This window comes from Oncorhynchus keta, unplaced genomic scaffold (genome assembly GCF_023373465.1).
Source record: "Oncorhynchus keta strain PuntledgeMale-10-30-2019 unplaced genomic scaffold, Oket_V2 Un_contig_3342_pilon_pilon, whole genome shotgun sequence".
NCBI classification, from domain to species: domain Eukaryota; kingdom Metazoa; phylum Chordata; class Actinopteri; order Salmoniformes; family Salmonidae; genus Oncorhynchus; species Oncorhynchus keta.
This window is the reverse complement of record NW_026287204.1, coordinates 15,601-31,401: the sequence shown is the minus strand read 5'-3', so window position 1 is coordinate 31,401 and position 15,801 is coordinate 15,601. Positions and strand designations below refer to the sequence as shown.

Genomic DNA, 15,801 nt, shown 5'->3' with positions numbered 1-15,801 from the left:
AGCATTATATCAGGACCTATAGACACCTGGAGAGAACACAACATTATATCAGGACCTATAGACACCTGGAGAGAACACAACATTATATCAGGACCTATAGACACCTGGAACAACCTGAAGAACACAGCATTATATCACGTGTGTTACTCAGAATAACGCACCTTCTAAATCGAGTTAGCAGGAGCATACAACCCCACTTTGGCGGTCGAGGAGCGCGTCCAGCAGCATGCGACCATGTTGCAACGTCTCGGCACCCCCATGGATCCCGTGCTGCAGATGATGGACCGATGGGAGAGAGTTCTGCCAGCACCACCACCACTACAACAGGCACCACAGTTCACCCCTCCTTCACCTGGTCCCAGTGGGATTCGGCTCGCGCTCCCGAGGGAGTATGATGGGACGGCTGCCGGATGCCTGGGGTTCCTATTCCAGCTGGAACTCTACCTGGCGACCATCCACCCAGCTCCTTCGGGACGTGAGAGCGTGTCCGCCCTCTTCTCCTGTCTCTCAGGGAAAGTCCTGGACAGGGCCAACGCCGTATGGGAAAGCCCCGGAGAGGGCCAACGCCGTATGGGAAAGCCCTGGGAAAGCCCCCGGAGGGGCCAACGCTGTATGGGAAAGCCCTGGAGTGGGCCAACGCCGTATGGGAAAGCCCTGGAGTGGGCCAACGCCGTATGGGAAAGCCCTGGAGTGGGCCAACGCCGTATGGGAAAGCCCTGGAGAGGGCCAACGCCGTATGGGAAAGCCCTGGGAAAGTCCTGGAGAGGGCCAACGCCGTATGGGAAAGCCCTGGAGAGGGCCAACGCCGTATGGGAAAGCCCTGGAGAGGGCCAACGCCGTATGGGAAAGCCCTGGAGAGGGCCAACGCCGTATGGGAACGTCCTGGAGAGGGCCAACGCCGTATGGGGGAAGAAGAAGCGGTGTAGGACCATTACGCAGAGATGGATGTGTTCCAGTTGAGGCGACGATGAGCGCACAGGAGTTCGCCTCTGACTTCCGGACCCTGGCAACCAGCGCAGGATGGAACGACAAGGCCCAGATCGATCACTACTGGTGCAGTCTGCGCTAGGACGTCCGTCAGGAGTTGGCCTGCAGGGACAACACTCTCAGGTTGGACCAGCTGGTGGAGCTGTCCATCCGGCTGGATAACCTACCAGCTGGCGGATGTCCGGATCGGAGCCTGTAAGTTCCATCCCCCAGCACCACTGCTCCAACGCCCATGAAGCTGGGAGGTGCTGCGCTTAGGGCGATCGGAGGAGGAGCCGTTCCCTGCACCATCTGTGGCCACAGAGGGCACACTGCTGGCCGATGCTGGGGAGGTTCCTCTGGGAGTCGAGGCTGCAGGCAGGGCACTCTCGTGTCACCCCAGGTGAGTCGGCACCAGGCTCACTCAGAGCCCCCTGTTGATCGCATGTTTTTGTATACATTTTCCTGGGTTTTCCCCGCATTCCCAGCACAAGGCGCTCATAGATTCCGGCGCAGATGGGAATTTTATTGACAGAGCATTTGCCCATAGTTTAGGGATCCCCATTGTTCCTGTGGGTATTTCCCTTCCCTGTGCACGCCTTAGATAGTCGTCCATTAGGGTCAGGGCTAACTAGGGAGGCCACCGCACCACTGGGCATGGTTATGCAGGAGGGTCACAAGGAGAGAATTAGTCTTTTCCTTTTGATTCTCTTTGCGTAAACCCCACCTTTTAAGGAATACCTAGGATGACCCCACCCCCCTATTTCTATTGTGGGCTGTTCCACTGGATGTCATAAGGTGAATGCACAAGGGCTCTGGATGGTCAAATGACTTGAATGTAAATGTGCTCGGGGGATCTCAAGTGGTCACGTGCTCGGGGAGGGGGTAGGGGTTCCGTCGGTGCAACTACGGTGGAAAGTTGAGACGAGGTGTCCACCGTGCACATCCCCTCTGAATATGCCGATTTGGCTCTCGCCTTCTGTAAGAAGAAGGCGTCTCAATTACCACCCCATCGACGGAGGGATTGTGCGATAAATCTCCTGGTAGACGCAGCAGTTCCCAGGAGTCACGTGTATCCCCTGTCACAGGAGAGACGGCGGCTATGGAGACACATGTCTCCGAATCCCTGGGGTGGGGGTACATTCGGCCTTCCACTTCACCTGCCTCCTCGAGTTTCTTTTTTGTGAAGAAGAAGGATGAAGGTCTGAGCCCGTGCATTGACTATCGAGGTATCAACCAAATCACCGTGATAGAGTCAATGCACATGGCGTTCTTCTTCACAAAATTGGATCTCAGGAGCACTTACAACCTGGTGCATAACCAGGAGGGGGATGAGTGGAAGACTGCATTTAGTACCACCTTAGGTCACTATGAGTACCTCATGCCATACGGGTTGATGAATGCTTCATCAGTCTTCCAGGCATTTGTAGACGAGATGTTCCGGGACCTGCACGGGCAGGGTGTAGTGGTGTATATCGACGACATTCTGATATACTCCGCAGCATGCACCGAGCATGTGTCCCTGGTGCACAGGGTGCTTGGTCGTCTGTTGGAGCATGACCTGTACGTCAAGGATGAGAAGTGCCTGTTCTTTCAGCAGTCTGTCTCCTTCCTAGGGTTACGCATTTCAGGGGTGGAAATGGAGAGTGACCGCATTTCAGCCGTGTGTAATTGGCCAACTCCCCACCACGGCAAAGGAAGTGCTGCAGTTTCTAGGGTTTGCCAACTACTACCGGAAGTTTATCTGGGGCTTTGGTCAGGTAGCGGCTCCCATTACCTCGCTGCTGAAGGGAAGACCGGTGCGCCTGCAGTGGGTGGCTGAGGCGGACAGGGCTGTTGGTCACCTGAAGGCTCTGTTTACCTCGGCTCCCATGCTGGCTCATCCGGATCCCTCTTTGGTGTTCATAGTGGAGGTGGCTAGTCCGAGGCTGGGATAGGAGCCGTGCTCTCTCAGCGCTGGGTACGCCACCAAAGCTCCGCCCCAGTACTTTCTTTCAAACACGCTCAGCCCGGGGGAGCAAAGCTATGATGTGGGGACCGGGAGCTGTTGGCTGTTGTCAAGGCTCTGAAGCCGTGGAGACATTGGCTTGAGGGGGCTAAACACCCTTTTCTGATCTGGATTGACCACCGCAATCTGGCGTGGTGAGGAGACTGAACCCTCGCCAGGCAAGGTGGGTCATGTTCTTTACCCGTTTTGTTTTCACCCTGTCCTACCGACCAGGTTCCCAGAACGCTAAGGCACACGCACTGTCCCGGATGTATGACACAGAGGAGCGGTCCATGGATCACACTCCCATGCTTCCGGCCTTTTGCTTGGTGGCACCGGTGGGGTGGGAGCTGGACGCGGATATTGAGCAGGCATTACGCACAGAGCCCACTCCTCCCCAGTGTCCAGCTGGGCGTCTGTACGTTCCGTCAGCTGTCCACGACCGCTTGATCTATTGGGCCCACATGTCACCCTCCTCTGGTCATCCTGGCATCGGGTCGGACAGGAACGCTGTCTTAGTGGGAAGTACTGGTGGTCCACCTTGGCCAAGGACGTGAGGGTTTATGTTTCCTCCTGCTCGGTGTGCGCCCAGTGCAAGGCCCCTAGGCACCTGCCCAGAGAGAAGTTACAGCCCTTACCCGTTCCATAACGGCCGTGGTCGTACCTATCGGTGGCTTTCCCTCACAGATTTTCCTCCCACACAGGGCAACACCACGACCTATGGCCCTACAGACTGTGGAGGCCCTGTTTACACACGTCTTCCAGCACTACGGGGTGCCTGTGTATATAGTGTTTTCACCCCGAGAGTAACGGGCAGGTGGAGAGAGTAAACCAGGATGTGGGTTGGTTTCTGCGGTCTTATTGCCAGGGCCGGCACCTTGGCATTAGATCCAGATCGAGGCTCTTGCAGTTGACGAATGGTTTATGTGCTCAGAGGAGACCTGGGACGCCACCATGTGCACCTGCAACGGGACATGAGGCGTCAGAGGCAAGTGCTGATCGCCACCGCAGTGAGGCACCGGGTCTGGCTCTCGACCCGAAACCTGCCCCTCCACCTGCCCTGCCGGAAGCTGGGTCCAGCGGTTTGTGGGTCCATTCAAAGTCCTGAGGAGACTGAACGAGGTTTGCTACAGGTTACAGTTTTCCCCAGATTACCGTATTAACCCTCGCTCCATGTGTCTCTCCTCAGGCCAGTGGTGGCTGTTCCCATCCAGGAGTCTGAGGTGCGGAGGTTCCTCCGCCCCTTCTGGACATCGAGGTGCCCCGCGTATGTTGTTTGAGCCATACTGGACTCGAGGCGTCGGGCGCAGGGGGCCTTCAGTACTTCGTGGAGTGGGAGGAGTACGGTCTGGGAGAGATGCTGGGTGCCGGTGGAGGACGTTTTTGGACCCTTCATTGCTATGGGATTTTATCGTCTCCATCCGGATCGCCCTGCGCCTCTTCCTTCGGGTCGTCCCCGAGGTCGGTGTCAATGCGCGGCTCGGGGTACTGTCACAACTTCCGCCGGTCAGTCCCTCTCCTTGTTCAGGCGACATTCGGCGGTCAACGTTAACTGCCTTCTAGCCATGGCCTATCCACTTTCATTTTCCATGTGTATTATCTTTGCTTTACACACCTGGTTTCAATTCCCCAATTATTGTGGTAAAGAATGGTAACGAACATCTAGCCACTGAGAGCGCCCTTACCTGCCGATCTATATTACATCTCCGTGGTCTAGCATGGGTAGGATGGTCATTTGAATCAGGGATAGTTTGGCAGCTGAGGGGAAAGCGGAGTGATTACGATAGAGGAAACCAAGTCAAGAATTGAACTTTAGCCTGCAGCTTTGATATGTGCTGAGAGAAGGACAGTGTACCACCTTGTCACGCCTGTTCCCGCTCCCCTCTCTGGTGCTCGAGGGCGCCAGGCTGTTTTGTTCCCTGCATTGATGTCGTTAAACAACATAATAACTCTAAATCATTCAGGAATAAGCCAGCCATGAAGCTTAAGAAGTTTTGAAAATGTATTATTTAGGTATATTAAGTTATATTAAGCTATTGCTTTACTCCACTCCAGACGACGCTTGAATTGAGCATGGTGATATTAGGGCTCGTCCATGAAAACCACAGGAGGTTGGTGGCACCTTAATTGGGAGAACGAAGCCATTTTTATGTGGTTGTTTACCTGCCATTTGGTTTCACTGGCCATTTGGTTCCACTGGCCATTTGGTTCCACTGGACATTTGGTTCCACTGGACATTTGGTTCCACTGGCCATTTGGTTTCACTGGACATTTGGTTCCACTGGCCATTTGGTTTCACTGGACATTTGGTTCCACTGGCCATTTGGTTTCACTGGCCATTTGGTTCCACTGGCCATTTGGTTTCACTGACATTTGGTTTCACTGGCCATTTGGTTCCACTGGCCATTTGGTTTGACTGGACAATTCGTTACACTAGACATTTGGTTTCACTGGACATTTGGTTTCACTGGCCATTTGGTTTCACTGGACATTTGGTTCCACTGGCCATTTGGTTTGACTGGACAATTCGTTCCACTGGACATTTGACTCTGAACTTGATGGGCTGATAAAACCATGGTGTGCCAGTAAGGCTAGCCAATTAGATAAGTTAGTTAATGTTTAGAGACTGTTGTGTTTTTTGCTGTGTTGGCATTTATTTCCCTTTAAGAGCAGGGCTGTAGCCTGGGTCAACATTTTATTGGTTGCTGATAAGAAACATGTGGTTGGCATTTATTACCCTCAGAGCACTTAAGAAGAAGAAAAGGGTCGTGTTTGAATACCCATACTAGCGTTCACCATACTTAAACTGTATACTATGTACTCATCTTCGCATACTATTTAGCGCTGTACCATTTGTATGCAATATAGGGCCCCACAGTGGAGGTGTCATAATACACATAAACCTTGCGGTCAAACAGGGAAATGCAGGGAAATACGCCTTAGATAACCCTTTAATTCCACCTCCCACATGCGGTGACCTCACCTGGTTTAAATTATATTTTGAGAGACAATATCTCTCTCATCGTCACTCAGTGCATAGGTTTACCTCCACTGTATTCACATCCTACCATACCTTTGTCTGTGCATTATGCCTTGAATCTATTATACCTTGCCCAGAAACCTGCGCCCAGTTCTCTTAGCCTTTAGCCGTACCCTTATCCTACCTCCTTTGTTCCTCTGGTGATGTAGAGGTTAATCCAGGCTCTGCAGTACCTAGCTCAACTCCCATTCCCCAGGCGCTCTCATTTGTTGACTTCTGTAACCGTAAAAGGTTTCATTCATGTTAACATTAGAAGCCTCCTCCCTAAGATTATTTTATTCACTGCCCTAGCACACTCTGCCAACCCGGATGTCCTAGGTGTGTCTGAATCCTGGCTTAGGAAGACCACCAAAACCACTGAAATTTCCATCCCTAACTATAACATTTTCCGACAAGATAGAGCTCCTACTTATAAAATCCACATTTCCAGAAACAGGTCTCTCACTGTTGCCGATTGCTATAGACCACCTTCTGCGCTCAGCTGTGCCCTGACGCTGTCGTGTCTTTTGGCTATGCTGGATTAAGTGATAGGACATGCTATTCTATAAAATAATGTATCTGTAATTAATATTACATGATTAAGCTAATCAGGTAAATATAATTAACTAGAAAGTCAGGGCACCACGAAATAATGTTTATAGAGCTGTTATCTTCAGAATAAACTCTTAAAGACCTAGTAATCTTTTACATCAGTAGGAGTCAATATTTAATAGTCACTTTATTCAGTCTCATCTGAAAGTTGTAAATTCTGGTTATCTTCACGAACCCTGGCTAACAAGTCGAATCAGCACAAAAACATGTGGTTTAATTATTTATTTACTAAATACCTAAATAACCACACAGAATTACATCTACACTGAATGGATCATACATTGATTACAAATGATGTCATAACGGAAACGTCCCTAGTGGATGGAACAGATATGATGGCTGGTTACACAAAGAAAAGGGTTGGGTTTTGAATGAAAGAGCGGGAAGACTGAGGAACAAAGGGAGAAGCTATGCTATCATAAATACAGAATCTTATGCATTCTAAATAACACCCATTTGAAAAATGCGCTTCGGTAGATTGGTCGTAGATAGAAGGCGGGGTGGTCCAGCATGGATCTCTGGTCCTCTGAAGAATGTCTGGTGGTGAACTGGAGCGTGGTAGAATGGATACTCTGTCCATCCTCTCCTAGCCCACGTCTACAGTTGCTGCGCTAACGCAACGGCTAGGAGGTTTCTCTATGACAAACCGTTCTCTCATTTAAGACGCTAAAATTACATTTAATCTTTTCACAAATAGTTTCATATTTAAACATTTAAATTGCACAACAATTCCATATGAATCTGATAACTAGAATGTGTAGACTTTCCAAGACACAGTTTATGTCGTCCTATCATCAGTAATAATGTCTCAGACGCCAACTGATCTGACATTATATTCATTAAGTACCAATGCATATTTTCAACTGGTTGGATTACTGAAATATGGTTCATTTTGCCACCTTTGATGTTACCAGACTCTCTATGTTAACAAAGGGATTTTCAATAGTCACATCAGTAGACTAGAGAGGAGAAAGGGGAAAGGAATGTATGGGGGTCATAAACCTCCCCCAACAGGCCAACGTCATGACAACAACATATGTGAATTGATTGCCCCCATCTTTCTTCAGAGCTCGTGCTGTTAGGTGACCTAAACTGGGACACGCTTAAAACTTCTTGGGACTAGGGGGCAGTATTGAGTAGCTTGGATGAATAAGGTGCCCAGAGTAAACTGCCTGCTACTCAGGCCCAAAGCTAGAATATGCATATTATTAGTAGATGTGGATAGTAAACACTCTGAAGTTTCAAAACTGTTTGAATGATGTCTGTGAGTATAACAAAACTCATAGGGCAGGCAAAAACCTGAGAAGAAACACACTATATATATTTTTCTATTGTATTCTTGACTGTATGTTTGTTTATTCCATCTTTGTGTTGCACTGCTTTGCTTTATCTTGGCCAGGTCGCAGTTGTAAATGAGAACTTGTCCTCAACTAGCCTATATGTTTAAAATAAAGGTGAAATACATTTTTTTTAATTAAATGGCAAGGTGCTGAAGCTCATTCGCTGGGAATTCAAATTGTAGTACTCAAAATAGCCTCACACAGCTTCCCAAAAACAGTCACTTTCAAGCTAAGAATTTAGTAGATAATTGAGGTAAAACAGTTGTTCTGCTCATAGATGATCCTCTCTGGGATAGGGGCAGTATTTTCACATCCGGATGAAAAGCGTGCCCAAAGTAACCTGCCTGCTACTCAGGCCCAGAAGCTAGATATGTAATATGTTTCAAAACTGTTTCTAAAACTGTTTGAATAATGTCTGTGAGTATAACAGAACTGATTTGGCAGGCGAAACCCCGAGCACAATCCATCCAGGTATTCTTTTGTTTTAGGTCAACCTGTTTTCTATTAGGTTTCTATGGCAAGCTCGTTTTAATAGAAATATGCTTGCAGTTCCTATGGCTTCCACTAGATGTCAACAGACTTTAGAAATTGGTTGATGTTTTTCCTTTGAGTAATGAAGAAGTAGCCCTTTCCTTTCTGGGTGTATAGCCATGGGGACTGTTTTGTTTGGGGTGGGGACCTGAAGCTCGTTCCACTTTGATTTTATCCGCTTTTGAACACAGTTTATCCTGTCTAAAATGTTATCGATTATTTACCTTTTATAATACCTAAAGTTGGATTAGGAAAGTTGTTTGAAATGTTTGGACCAAGATTACAGGTAATTTATTAGATAACTTGTAGTCATGTTGGGCGAGTTGGAACCGGTGTTTTTCTGAATCAAACGTGTCAAATCAATGGACATTTTGGGGATATAACAACATAATTATTTGAACAAAATGACCTTTTATGATCCTGTCCTCAGATAATTGCATGGTTTGCTTTCGCCGTAAAGCCTTTTGGAATCTGACACTGTGGCTGGATTAACAAGAAGTTAAGAGGTTTAAAAAATGTACGTACTCAAGTTCTGTAGCGTTTAACTAAAACACAGCAAATAAAAATGTGCATGCACAGAAACACATTTAGGGTCGGGAATACTAATCTAAATAAAAACTTGTTTTCGCTTTATCATTATGGGGTATTGTGTGTAGATTGATGAGGGAAAATTAAATGTTATGCATTTTAGAATAAGGCTGTAACAACATCTGGAAAAGGGAAGTGGTCAGAATACTTTAATATTGTACTCTGTGCATTACTCTTTATCAGTGTTTTGTTCTGGTTGTATCAGACATGAGTATCCTCGTAAAATTAATTTCCTCATTTCCGTCATAAAATGTTTGGCATGGAGCAGAAGTGGTTTGTTTATTCACGGGTATTAACTATGTGGCACTAAAGTGATTTAGGTCAGTGATTCTTAACCAGTGGGCCCAGGAACACTACCCTGAAGGCCTCGATGCATTTACAAGATTGGATATCTTGCATTTTGAAATTGAAATGTGTCTTGCACATTTAACGCAACCCTTCTAAGTCAGAGAGGTGCGAGGGGCAGCCTTAATTCACATCTACGGCATTGGCACCCGGAGAGCAGTTGTTGTTGGGGGTTAACTGCCTTGCACAGTGGCAGAAGTAAAGGTTTCAAGTATAAGGTTAAAGTGAAGCAAATCAAAGTTACACCCACATTTTTTACATAAAACCGATCACAACTGATCAGAATTCCAAAGTCAGACATAATTGTTTTCAGAGCCTGCCTGTTGGAGCTGAACGTGCAGAATGCCCCACGTGTAGGGAATGCACGCTGATCAGTAATGCTCGCATGCTTAGCGGCTAATGTTAGCCAGCTCATGCTAGCTAGTGAGCTAGCATACGGACTCGATAGCAGGGCAGGTTCTCTTAATGACATTGGTGATTGTGGGTAGTTCCGAAGTTATCTGAAAATAAGTTAATACATATTTAAAACCCCAAAACATATATATTTTTGGAGTTATAGGTAACCTGATTGTGACTACAACTAATTACTAAGTCTTTGACCACACTGTTACTTTGGTGAGAGTAAAAACTCCTGCTTCTTACCATATGACCATCTAGGTCAGACAGTTGTTCAGAGTATATGACAGTTAGGGTCGGGGCTGGGGAAGCAGGGCTCCATCAGGATGGAGAGCACCACAAGTCTCCTCAGAGAGGGAGCTTCAATAGATGTTTTATTCTTCCCCCTAATCGTCATCTTACCCTTTTTGTTGAAGATGGATCATGGGTGGAATTAGGGAAGGGGGACCAGGGCCGACAGGACAGGAAAGCCTGTGCAGATACATTGGAGGGCGGGTCACAGGAAGAGTGGTCACAGGTTGGGAGGACACAGGTAGAATGGGATTAGAGACCATAGAAGAAAGTCAAGCACGTGGCCCTGGTCTAAGCTGCCTCTGGAGTATATGCATACTGCTGCAACACCAAGACTACCAGTCCCTGGCACACTGTCTTTTATTAAAGAGAGATAACAAAGAGATAGACAAGCCTTTCATTTAGTTAACTTTGTAGTTTGAGGTCAGGTTAAATATTGCTTTGCTACAATCTGATGACCCCAATTTATTGTTTCCCAGAAACGATATACAATAGTGATGATGTCATACTCCACATCACTGTCTGGAACACACTCGTAGTCCTGGCAGGGTTTATAATGTCAGAAAAACAGAGATTGACAGTTCACATCATCAAAGCACACAGGTAAGTTTACAAGTTTCTTAGGCAATTGATAGTATTCATGATAAGTTTAGTGGTCTCGTGTACTTTAAAACTAGCCATGCAACCAAATCTGGAGCTTAATTAAATGTGTCTTTAGAAGTGAAGTGTGCATTCAAGTTGTACACTATTGATTAACCTTTTTACTGCATTGGGTAAATCAGGGTCACACAAAGTGTTTCTTGGTAGTCTTAAATATATCTACTTTGAAACCAAAGTATCCACCTCACACACATGGTTATGGGCTTATAAATTTAAATAACACACCTGTACCATGTCAGATATAGAGTTGAAATGTATTCAATTTTGAGTTTGCTTCCCAATATTACACTTTATATATAGGTACATCACATAAGACTGAAATATAGCAAAACTGTTAGACATTTTAAGATTTAAAAAAAAAAATCTTTATTAATTATGAAAAGTATTAATAACATTTCAAAGGTCCTTTGAAGGTCCTTTGACGGCAGGAAAGGGATACTGTTACATGTTGTGCTTCAAGAAATATGTGGAATATGTAAAAGAGGAGTCATAAAATTCTTTCCACATTTCTCTGTTTTGTTAGGAAAAGGATTACATCTGGTTCTTTACACCCTCAAGGCATGACGAGCAGTAACATGGGTCATCCTCTGATAATGCCAGGCTTACTACTTCTAATGCTGATACCTGCCATCACAGCTGATAGCTCCGGTAAGGTTGAACAACATGCAATTGAGTAAGTGCATCTAGACAAGATTATCTACGTTAACATCTTAACATCCTGTATGGGATTTTGTTATATTTGATTTGACAATTCATTCAAAATACATTCTATGTTGCTCCAGGCAACAGGTACCCAAAATAGTTTAGGAGACATACACAAAAAAGTAAAGACTTGATTCCGTTGTGGTCTCCATATTATTGTTACTTGTATTTTTTTACTGTTCTGTTGCTGTACTGTCCCGTAGCGGTCTCTAAACTCCTTGATATTAGCCATGGCTTTAACTCAAGGAAAGTCAATAGTAGTTGTTTCCTTCACAGGTTCTGTCGTCACCAGCTGTGAGGCATGCCACCCTCATGCTACCTGTCTTGCCTCTCTACTCAACAATGAGGTTGAGTCTTCCTCATTCAAGTTAGTCACTTGCAACTGTAAACCAGGCTTTGTCGGCAACGGCATCACCTGCTACGACCTCAAGCTCTGCGCTGGCGGCTCCTGCTGTCATCAAGGTTACAGCTGGTCAACGGAGTTAGGCTGTGTGGACGTTGACGAGTGTTCCCTCCCAGACCAACCCTGCAGCCCTCCTCAGGTCTGTGAGAACACCCCGGATCCTTCAACTGCTTGGTGCCTCCTGAAGACGACCTCCACTCCAGTCCTGGTGACTCCCGTTCAGTGCAGTTTCAGTGCGGGGGAGACGGTGTCCAGTGGGAGAGGACTGTATCAGTGTTGGTGGAACGTCCCTCTGTGCAGACCCCTGCCTGCACTACACTGTACTGAATGATGCCTGGCGTTCCACCACCAACAACGGCAACGTTAATGGCGAGCATTGCGACCAGAGCATCAACTGGCAGGGCTGGTATCGCCTGTTCCTTGGGGACACCAGTGTTCAGATGCCAGAGGTGTGTGGAAAGGTACATGTGTGGAACCGCTGCCCCATGTGGCTCACAGAACCTCATCCCCAGCTGTTAGATGGGGTGGTTCAGAGGGGTGTCTGTGGACACTGGTTCTCAGAATGCTGCCGTTTTAGAGAAAATCCCATCCATGTTAAAGCCTGCTATGGAAATTACTATGTCTACAAGTTTGTCCCTCCAACACAATGCAACTTGGCCTACTGTGCAGGTATAGTACAATGATCGTCTCTGATTCTTAAGGACGACAAGAATATTTAAGATGTCTGGAATGCACTCCAATTAGTCACATCAAATCTATTACCCTCTCCCTCCTGTCCTTCTAGATGTCAACACCAAGGTGTGTTCTACATGTGGAGTATTTGACGCCTGTGTGAGTGATGATAAGATCAACTGGAGGTGTGAGAGGAAAGGTGAGTGTTAAAGAATAACTAAATAAAGAGGTGTAAATATTGTCCCAACAGAGACACCACAGCAAAGATCAGAAGTGAATCCATATATCTTTGTTTTGTGTGTTTTTGTTTTGTAACATTCTGTGTTTTTTGCTGAGCTCTGGAGCTGGTCTGTGGGCCTAACTTCATACAGGTGGGTCTTCAGATGGTTAACCTGGAGGCCGGACGCCTGGATCCTTCCTCTGGTCACCTGGCCGACCCCAGTTGCTCCGCCCCACCAGGAGGCTAACGGCACGGTGTGGTACCAGGTGGAGCGAAGGGAGGGACGCTGTGGAAACACTCTGGAGGTGAGAACACGTTACCTCAATTTGTCCCAAAAATGGATGCACTGGAGGAGTATGCATGTATTACATCTATCTTATGACCTTTTTTGTCTTTTCTCCAGACCAACAGCACCCATGCTGTCTACTCCAACAGCTTATTTGTTTACCCATTAAATGCAAGAAACGAGTCTCTCTCCCAACCCCTGAGCATTCCATTCTCCTGTGCCTATCCCCTGGAGACAGAGAGCAGCCTGGATGTGGCCATCAAACCCTACCTGCTGTGAGAAATAGGATTGAGTATTTTTGTAGGACGGTTTGTTTTGCATTTCCTCATCATCATCTAACTTCATCATCAACTCAAGCTGTCATGATGAGCTACATTTAGTCTTATCATTCCATGACAGATCTGACTTCCAAACGTCAGTAACAAGGATGAGTCTGTCTCATATCTGGTTGCTTCATGTTCACCTCTCGACAGGACGGAGGGTGGAGTTTCAGGTTTAGTGCCAAGGCCGAATCCTTCATGTCTCTGTATCGAAACGCCAACTTCACAGAGCGTACCCACCTGGAGAAGTCCTCCTGCCAGTGGGCTCTGCCTTGCACGTGGGGCGTGTCTGTGGACGAGACATACGACCAGTTAGTGGTGGTGCTGGAGAATTGCTCACGCGACTCACACCCCCAACTTTGATGATCTTATGCGATACGTCCTTATTCAGAACAGGTCTGTCTGTGCCTTCTTGAGTTGTGTCTGACCATTTACTAAAACTATTTTTCTGTATGAATATTTAAATATTTATTTCCCAGCAGCATATCACCCACTGCTGGCTGGCTTCTGAAGCTAAACAGGTTGGTTCTGGTCAGTCCCTGGATGGGAGACCAGATGCTGCTGAAGTGGTGTTGGAGGGCCAGTACGAGGCACCCTTTCCTCTGGTCTAAAAAAATATCCCAATGCCCCAGGACAGTGATTGGGGACATTGCCCTGTGTGATGTGCTGTCTTTTTGATGGGATGTTAAACAGGTGTCCTGACTCTCTGTGGTCACTAAATATCCCATGGGACTTATTGTAAGAGTAGGGGTGGTAACCCGGTGTCCTGGCTAAATTCCGCCAGGTCGTTGCTGTAAATGAGAATGTGTTCTCAGTCAACTTACCTGGTTAAATACATAAAATACTAATTGTATTCATACATTGAGTTATTCCACATTTTGTGTTACAGCCTGAATTCAACATGGATTAAATATGTATTTGTTTCACCCATCTACACACAATAACACAGAATGACGAAGTGAAAATGTGCTGTTTATCTGTGCACATTTATTGAAACTGAAATACAGAAATATCTCATTTACCCCCTTGAGTAAATACATGTTCGACTCACCTTTTGGCAATGATTACAACGGTGAGTTTTTCTGGGGTAAGTCTCTAAGGGCCTTTTTTTTTTCTGGGTAAGTCTCTAAGGGCCTTGCACACATAGATTGTACAATATTGACACATTATTATTTAAAAATCCATATTTTAAAAAGTCCTTCTTCAGGCTCTGTCAGGTTGGTTGTTGATCATTGCTAGACAAGTCTTGCCATAGATTTTGAAGCTGATTTAAGTCAAAACTTTAACTAGGCCACTCAGCAACATTCAATGTCATCTTGGTAAGTAACTCCAGTGTATATTTGGCTTTGTGTTTTATGTTATTGTCCTGCTGAAAGGTGAATTTGTCTCCCTGTGACTGTTGGAAAACAGACTGAACCAGGTTTTCCTCTATGATTTTGCCTGTGTTTAGCTCTATTCCGTTTCTATTTATCCTAAAACCTCCCCAGTCCTTTGCCGATGACAATCATACTCATAACATGATGCAGCCACCACCATGCTTGAAAATATGACGAGTGGGTCTCAGTGATGTGTTGTGTTGATTTGCCCCAAACATAACAAGTTGTATTCAGGACGTAAAGTTAATTTCTTTGCCAAATGTTTTGCAGTTTTACTTTCGTGCCTTATTGCAAACAGATTGTATGTTTTGGAATATTTGTATTCTGTACAGGATTCCTTATTTTCACTGTGTGATTTAGGTTAGGATTGTGGAGTATCTACAATGTTCTTGATCCACGCATCGTTTTCTTCCATCACAGCCATTAAACTAACTCTAACTGTTTTAAAGTTACCATTGCATGATGAAATCCCTGAGCAGTTTCCTTCCTCTCCGGCAACTGAGGAAGGATGCCTGTATCTTTGTAGTGACTGGGTTTATTAATACACCATCTAAAGTGTAAATAATAACTTCACAATACTCAAAGGGACATAACTTGATAAGTAGATTTTACTTGAATTTATTAAGGCTTGTCATAACAAAGTGGTTGAACACTTATTGACTCAAGACATTTTAGCTTAACATTTTAACGAATTTGTAAACATTTAAAAATATATATTTCCACTTTGACATTATGGGGTATTGTGTAGGCCAGTGAAACACAATCACAGTTTAATCCATTTTAAATTCAGGCTGTAACACAACAACATATGGAAAAGTCAAGGGGTGTGAATACTTTCTGAAGGCATTGTATTTAATAGAGTTTTTCTATGCTCTGCGTGAAATTATTCTGTCACAGGTGCCCTAGCGACCATCATCAGGTGAGGGTGGAGGAGAGCGGCTGGTCTCTCAGGGCTCGCTTCTCTGCTCTGCTGTTCCTGTACCAGGGGGACTACCGGGATGTCTTCCTGCACTGCAGACTCAGCCTGTGTGACCAGAGGAGCTCCTCCTGCACTCGGTTAGTCCTCAACTCATCTCCCTCTCTCTAG

At 46.0% G+C, this 15,801-nt stretch overlaps 1 protein-coding gene and 1 long non-coding RNA gene across 2 annotated transcripts; both read left to right on the top strand.

Moving 5' to 3' along the window:
* Positions 1-967: 967 nt before the first annotated feature.
* On the top strand, positions 968-15,801 carry LOC127923901 (uncharacterized). The gene is made up of 10 exons (XM_052508115.1): positions 968-1,053; positions 1,226-1,369; positions 3,888-3,941; positions 4,143-4,220; positions 12,052-12,509; positions 12,625-12,711; positions 12,849-12,974; positions 13,136-13,293; positions 13,492-13,649; positions 15,612-15,801. The coding sequence occupies exons 1-10, from the start codon at positions 968-970 to the stop codon at positions 15,799-15,801; spliced, it is 1,539 nt and encodes a 512-aa protein (XP_052364075.1).
* Positions 12,964-13,555, top strand: LOC127923898 (uncharacterized). Its single transcript, XR_008116068.1, has 3 exons — positions 12,964-13,037; positions 13,136-13,293; positions 13,492-13,555. It is a non-coding gene; the product is annotated as an uncharacterized LOC127923898 (long non-coding RNA).